Source organism: Dendroctonus ponderosae, unplaced genomic scaffold, assembly GCF_020466585.1.
Source record: "Dendroctonus ponderosae isolate FM_Combo_2020 unplaced genomic scaffold, Dpon_F_20191213v2 Dpon_F_20191213_1, whole genome shotgun sequence".
Lineage (NCBI taxonomy): Eukaryota > Metazoa > Arthropoda > Insecta > Coleoptera > Curculionidae > Dendroctonus > Dendroctonus ponderosae.
In genome coordinates, this window is record NW_026017110.1 from 34,738,903 (window position 1) to 34,746,307 (window position 7,405).

Here is a 7,405-nt window from a genome sequence, read left to right on the forward strand (position 1 = left end):
ACCTAAAACCGACGTTTAAGTGACGTCAATAAGCAGACGTCTAGCCCACGTCTGGCAGATGTGTCATGTAGCGGTCATTTGGACGTCCAAATGACCAGCTATCTTACGTCTTCTGGCCGAATCTCATGTCGTCGTTTAGACGTCCATAAGACGTAGTGTGCTACCTGGGTCTCCATTTTGTTGTTGTCTATTATGATATTGGGATCCACCGGACACATAGTTTTGGTTTTATTCATATTGATTTTGAGGCCTATTTCCTTTGATTTTTGGTTCAGATCTGTAATAATTTTTTCCAGGTGTTCAGCGTTGTGGGCTAGCAGGGCTATGTCGCCTGCGYATTTGAGATGTGTTAATCTCTCGYCGTCGATGATGACTCCCTCTTCTGACCAGTTTAACGTCTTGAAAATTCCTTCTAGGGCCAGCGTAAACAGTTAGGGTGAGATAGTGTCGCCATGTWTGATTCCCCTTTGCACTGCGAACTCTCTGGAGCCCAATTCTCAAAACTGGGAACGGCGTTCACATTAGAAAGACGGGCGTGGTTCTCTCGTGAAGCGAATATTGATATTCTTGAACGAAATCGAGTGATCCCATGATGTAACCGCAGTAGAACAAGCTTCTATTGCCAAATCTCGCGGGAACGCATCGTTCACCGGTTTTATAACCACACACTACACAGTTTTTCGCGTAGGTACCCAGTTTGAAAAGTGATGTGATTTCGATTCGAACTGGAGTAGCGAATTTCTTAAATAAACTTGACTTTTCAGTGTTGATAAAATAATGAGCAATTTAAGAGGTTTCCTAACGGGGAGTAGAGCGGGCTTGTATGGAACTGTTCTCATCAATCTTCAAGGTAAGTTTTTGTGTTTGGAATCGTGTCTTGTAGTAGAAACTATTTTAGTATTACTGAATTTACTTATAGTTGCAGAGGAACAAGAAGAAAATCATCCACGACAATTTTATTAACCCATGAACGCTATGGAAATAAATGAAATCAAGTTTGTCAAGCTTTCTAGACTGAATAAGCAGCTGGTGCTCCAATTGATAGAAAAGTTGACGCCCGATCTTCAAGCACCAAGCAGAAGTTCTGCTATAAGCATCGAAACAAAAGTAAGTACCTACATGTACAGGGTGGGCCACTAAGAGAGGTGGTCGGCCATATCTCACCAACTATTAGTCGTATCGATTTCGATTCGAGAACCGATTGTTTTGTCAACAACCCAACAATATCATTGTTATTGTCAAATTGCTTATTTCTTCGGTTCTAACAAATATATCGGTGTGTGGTTTTCACTATTTTGCTTCATTTTTTATACTCCTTCTAAGCAGCTAAGAAATTATATATAATTTCATTTAAAAAATTTAAGAAAATCGAAAAAGTTTGACGACTTTTTATAACGCGCCCTCTGGCGGCCAAAGTGGCAATGATATCGGCCAATATTTTATAGTAGGTGTTAATGTAAATCAAGAGCTATTCAAATTGCAATTTAAGCGTTGAATTTGGTTAAGCCAATACGGAGTTATTAACAACTTTTTGAACCGTTATTTGATTTTCCCCCACAACTTTATTTGACTAGCTAGAACAATAATACTCCCACAAGAAATAACTGACAGTTTGTGAAGAATAGAATAAAGGTACTTCCAACCTACCTTAGCCTATCTGAAACCGCTTAAAATACGTATTTAAACTTTGCTATTGCAATTTCATCTCATTTTGCAAACTTGAAAGTAATTTTCATCCACTTCCCTGAGCCAGTTTACTTACATATTTTTTTACTTGAAATCGATACGACTAATAGTTTGTGAGATAAGGCCGACCACCTCTCTTAGTGGCCCACCCTGTACAGTCGGCGTCACACAAAAGTATAACATTATTATAATTTTTATTTTGTTGTGGTTGATTAGTGACCGTGATGATAATCAGTAATTAATTCTTCGATAGTGGGTTTTTCGGTCAACGGATGGTGGTAAAATAAAACACTACTTTTTCATGGGCCAACGTTTCGACTTTATTCAAGTCATCCTCAGGGCTCTAAAATGGAAAACAGAGAGGTTTTAGCGTAGAGTCTGGTGAAGTTTCAACACTTAGTGTGTGACATTGTTGTACAATACAAAAAAAAAATAATAAAACTCGACTTCTCAACAGATTAAAAATTAAATCACGACCATACATTAAAATTAACATTGGTTTGAATACAAGTCAATTATGGTCAGTCCCGACCCAAAATAGTTTAAAATTACATAAAATAAAAAGATCAATATAACCAACCCCACAGCATTGGTAGAACACCAAAGGATAATTCAAAACTCAGTCAATTTTAGAAGAGACACATAGAATCTGAGTGAAGCCCATAATAGCCTTATACACAAGAATAATATAAACAACTAAAATTAATTTCATATTGTGAGTGTGTGGAATATTTCATGTTCTTATCAGCGAGACATTCTTCGCAGCCTTCCAGAAAATCTAAAAGAGCCAGTCTAGTAATACACCTGCCTTGAGAAGCATGTTACCCTTGAGTAAATATGGCACTGACTTCATCGGTGAGTGATTACATAATGAACGTATCTTGATGATTGCGCCCTTTTTAGACTTGCATTTTTTACCAACTTAGTTTCGTCCTTTGTTCACCGCTTTTTAATCGTATTTAATTTAAATCGTTTTGACATGAGATCATTGTTTTGAGTGTGTTTTATGGCTTTGACCGCCTGATCGTTTTTATTTTATGTAATTTTAAACTCTTTGGGGCGGGACTGACCATGATTGACTTATAATCAAGCCAATGTTAATTTTAATGTATTTTTTTTTGTATTTTGACTGGATAGTCTGAGGGTCGTGATTTAATTTTTAATCTGTTGTGAAGTCGACTCTTATTTTTTTTATTTTGTATTGTACAACAATGTCACACACTAAGGGTTGAAACTTCACCACACTCTAGGCTAAAACCTCTCTGTTTTCCATTTTAGAGCCCTGAGAATGACTTGAATAAAGTCGAAACGTTGACCCATGAAAAAGTAGTGTTTTATTTTGCCTCCATCCGTTGGCGTATTGTACTTTCCTCAGAGTTACAGAATAGACCGAAAATAGGCTCCTGTGATTGGCTGTCCCTGCGACGTCAAGTATGTAATAAGAACGGCGGAACTACCACAACCTTACCTCGAATGTTATTTATTAATTTTCGCAAAATTGGCAAAGACTAGTTACTCCCTGGTATTGGTTTACCTGTTTAAAAAAATGCATTATCAATCACATATTCGCTTATTTGATATTTAGCTGGTTTGATTGTTATGTTACCATCGATTTTGTTATTGAAGAGTGGAAGTACCAATAAACTCGCACAACGTTATTAAAGTGTTTACTAAGATCTTTATCTACATTTAAGAGATATTCAAGATGAGTTTATCAAAAAAAATTATTCGTGAAAAATTCGCGGAATCTGGAAGCGATTCAGAGTTAATAGTGTAACTTCGTAACAGAAGATGATGTTAAAGAGTGGCTTCACGAGTACTCTGAAGATACAAACACTAACTGTATTATAAGAAATGGTATGTATAATCCTCAAAGGTAATAATTTAGTGTTGATTACAAATTAATTATACACGCGCACTAATAATATTATTTTAGATTAATATATCACAAATATTTTGTGTGCCAGCATTCTGAGAGAAATAAAAAGAACAAAAAACTAAAAATAATTCCAATAGACTAACATACTGTTCTGCCAGTATAGACATTAAAACTAAAAAACGTAATACTAGCACAAAAAAGAAGGATCTTGTTTTGAAAAATGAAGTACCTTAACAGGAGTTGTTAAAATGAAAATAAATCATAAACATAATGTAAACACTTGTGGATCACTTAAATTATTGCGATTAGATGACAAAACTAAGGGGCAATTTGAAAGCTCCGTTGAAGATGGCTTAGGAATTAATGAAAGTATAAAGCGACTTAAAATTACTTTACTTTTAAACACTTCCATTGATTTGCCAGAGATAGCAGCAAATTCTCGATTAAATCTTACGAATAATATATACGTAAATATATTAAAATACTTTAACACCGTGTTTTTCTGGTCATTTTAAAAGGAGGTTTTCCTGAGAATTTTTTTAATTTGAGATTTCATTGTTGAGATCTTTGATTTTTAAAATGACCGAACATAATATTCAAACAACAAAACCTGTTGTGTTTCTTTAAAACTGTTAAACGTGTAAACTTAAATTTTGGTATACATGATAATCTAATTGAGTGCCATTCTATGGTAGTGTTTTGTGGTTCTGTTTACTTTTATACAGGGTAGAAATGTGGAACCCCTACTTTTGTTTTGTTCAGAACTTTTCTGTATGCACTTAAACTTTTATCAGCATAATTTTTTTTAAAATTACAAATTATTTGCCTACTTTTTTATCTCTTATTGTTTTTTCCTAAGACCACTAGTTTGCCCACAAAAAAATAAAATAGTTTGATTTGCCGTTCTCAAAATGCGTAAGTACGTAACTAAGGGATTTTTATTTAATAACGTTTGAATACAAAAAGTGCAATAAACAAAGGAGGCTGTGTCTACGACCGTTCAATATCGTTTAGTTTCCATTGTCAAAAGTTTTACAGCGGCTGGTGACAGTTTTCAAGTTAAGTAAGTTTAGTTGGTCGGTTTCTTTGTTGCTTTAGTTTTTATGTTAGACACAAAATATGAATAACAGAAATAACTGTCATAATAATGAAGAATATACAGATATGCATTTGATATACGGAGAATGTCATGGCAACGCTCTTCAAGCCGCAACGCTTTACGCAGAAAGATTTCCTAATCGTCGAGTTCCTAGCCATCCAACTTTTACCAAAATTCATTTAAGATTACGAGCCACTGGAACATTTACCCGTCGACGAAATAAAGGTAGCGGACATGTAACTGGTGCTCGACAAGAACGCGCCGTTTTGGATTATTTTGGTAACAACTCATGAGCGTCTATCCGAGAAGCATCAAGGCATTTTAATATGTGTGCTACTAGTATTTGACGCATTTTATGAAAAACCGGTTTGCATCCTTTCCACTTTAAAAGAGTACAAGAATTGTTACCAACAGATCATAAACTGCGAGTAAGATTTTGTGCGGAAATTCTAGAGAATCGTAGTAGAAACTCTCAATTCACCCAGCAAATACTGTTCACCGATGAAGGTTTATTATTGAAACGAGGCGTTTTTAATTACCACAATATGCATGAATGGTTCGCCAAAAATCCGAATTCTTTCATCACAACGAAATACCAACATTCATTTTCGCTCAACTTCTGGGCTGGAATAATACGAGATTTTTTAATAGGACCGCAGATCTTACCTAGACTTTTAGGAGGGGCTGAGTACTTGAATTTTTTACAAAACAATTTTTTTGAGTTATTGGAAGATTTGCCTCTCCAACTACGACAACAAATCTGGTATATGCACGATGGTGCCCCTGCTCATTTCTTTTCTTTGCAGGTTTGACATTGGCTTGATCAAAACTTTCCAGGCCGTTGGATTATGAGGGGTCTAGAAGCTCCTATAAACTGGCCTCCTAGATCTCCTGATCTAAACGTGCTTGATATTTACTTCTGGGGCCATTTAAAAAATACGGTGTATGCATCAGAAGTGAATACAATCGAAGAACTTCAGGAAAGAATATTTAGTATTTCTGACGAAATAACAATCTCCGAGCAAACTTTATCTGTCTGTAAATTTGAATTTCATTAAGAGACTGCGATTATGCCAAGAGTGTCAAGGTGACCAACTTGAATAGCTGCTAAGTTAAGATTATAATGGTTGTTTAAATTTAATTTTGATAATTTTTATCTTTGCGAATATTGTTACCATGGTATTATTTAAGTAAAATTGATTAAAACTTAATAATTGTAATTTGAACCGAAATACACATTTTCGAAAAATAATTGAAGTTGTTAGTAATTAACTAATAATGCGAAGCAAATTTGTCATTTGAAAACGTTATTAGATTTTCAAAACGTCAATTCTCAGACGTGGAGCGCTTGGTCACGATGGATATGGAGGCCGAACGTATTGGGCTGAAAGAAGACCTGGCCGAACTCAGCAAAGCAGTGAGGCGGCAATTCGCGAATGAGCCTTATAACTGCGATGATGGGACGGCCGGTGAATTCAAAAAAATAATATCCAATAAAGAACCTCTGCAACACTTTTATGACGAATTAGTTGAAGAATTCGATGGAGGATTTTACGAAGCTTCTTTTGATGAAGAATTGAACTGAATATTTAGGACGGTATCTGATTTGTTTCATAAGGTGCAATAAATTTACATTTTTTTAAATTGTACCACCTGATTTTATTTGATAAGAAAGCGGATTGGCTGTGGCTTTCAATGCTGATATGAATAGGGCGTTTACAATGTTGCCAACATTGTGTTGAGTTTGATACGTCAAATTCACTCTTCAAAGAGTTTTATAAAATGACGCAAACCAGGAAATCGCTCAAACCGTACCGACTTTTAAACGTTTTCAGTCACAGAATCAACTAGAATCATTGACTAGAATGTTTAATCGCAGAAATAAAGCCCGTATCTCACAAAATGGCATCTGGAGTATGACTTTTCACTTGTAAGTGACGTGCATTTTAGCGACTAAAAAGTCGCGCAATAGAAAGATGGCAAGTGCGCGTTTAGGACATCACCAAATTACTGGTGATTTTACTATATAAACGATGAACTATATATAATTTGCATTAAATTCTGGAGTAGTTTGCAACATACTCTGTGATCTGGGCGAAATATTCAAGGCAACATAAAAGCTAATGGGAGCATGAAACTCTATTTCGAGGTGAGACTAATACCAAGATTATTTGGTCTACGTGACTCAAGGTGTACGGTCGACAGCGTGCTGCGTTCGCGAAGTGCTTTGTTGGTTAGGAGTGCTCAGAGTGATTCTAGCGTTACCACGTGTCTTGTTTAGTTGTACCATTGTGCTTCTCAGCGCAATTCTATAATTTAGTGCTGTGTATACACGGCTGATTTTTCTGTGTTGTTGCAGGTTTGGGGAAACCGCATGGCGCCGCTCACAGCCGAGGAGGTTCGGAGAAGGTTTGAGGCACTGGAGTCCAGACAGGAGGCCACCTTAGAGGAGCTTAAGTGCTCCAATGAAAAGGTGGCTTACTGGATGGAACGTGCAGAAAGAGCTGAAAAGCTCTTGCAGCCCAGTTGCCAGGAACCAGCCAGTGAGGAGTCCGGCAGTGAGAGCGAGGCGGCCGAGGGACCCGCTGAGGCGGCAGCTCCTCCGGCAGCCCTCAAGGAGGGCCAGGGCCCGGTAACGGACTCTTCCGACGGCGAGGGTTTTGAAACTCAAAATCGCCGACGGAAGAGAAAGCGGACCCGGCCCATGTCCTCCAGCGAGGAGGAAAGTAGTAAAATTGACT

At 36.9% G+C, this 7,405-nt stretch overlaps 2 protein-coding genes across 2 annotated transcripts in view; one reads left to right on the top strand and one right to left on the bottom strand.

The window, feature by feature from the left end:
• The window catches only part of LOC109541573 (adenosine receptor A2b-like), a 184,470-nt gene that overhangs the window by 22,586 nt on the left and 154,479 nt on the right, over positions 1–7,405 (bottom strand). The window lies entirely within an intron of this gene.
• Positions 286–7,389, top strand: LOC125503745 (the record flags this gene model as incomplete). The annotated part of the gene is given in 3 exon segments (XM_048664494.1): positions 286–850; positions 920–1,107; positions 7,024–7,389. Coding segments are annotated over 2 exon segments (507 nt in total), but the record flags the coding sequence as incomplete, so codon positions are not given.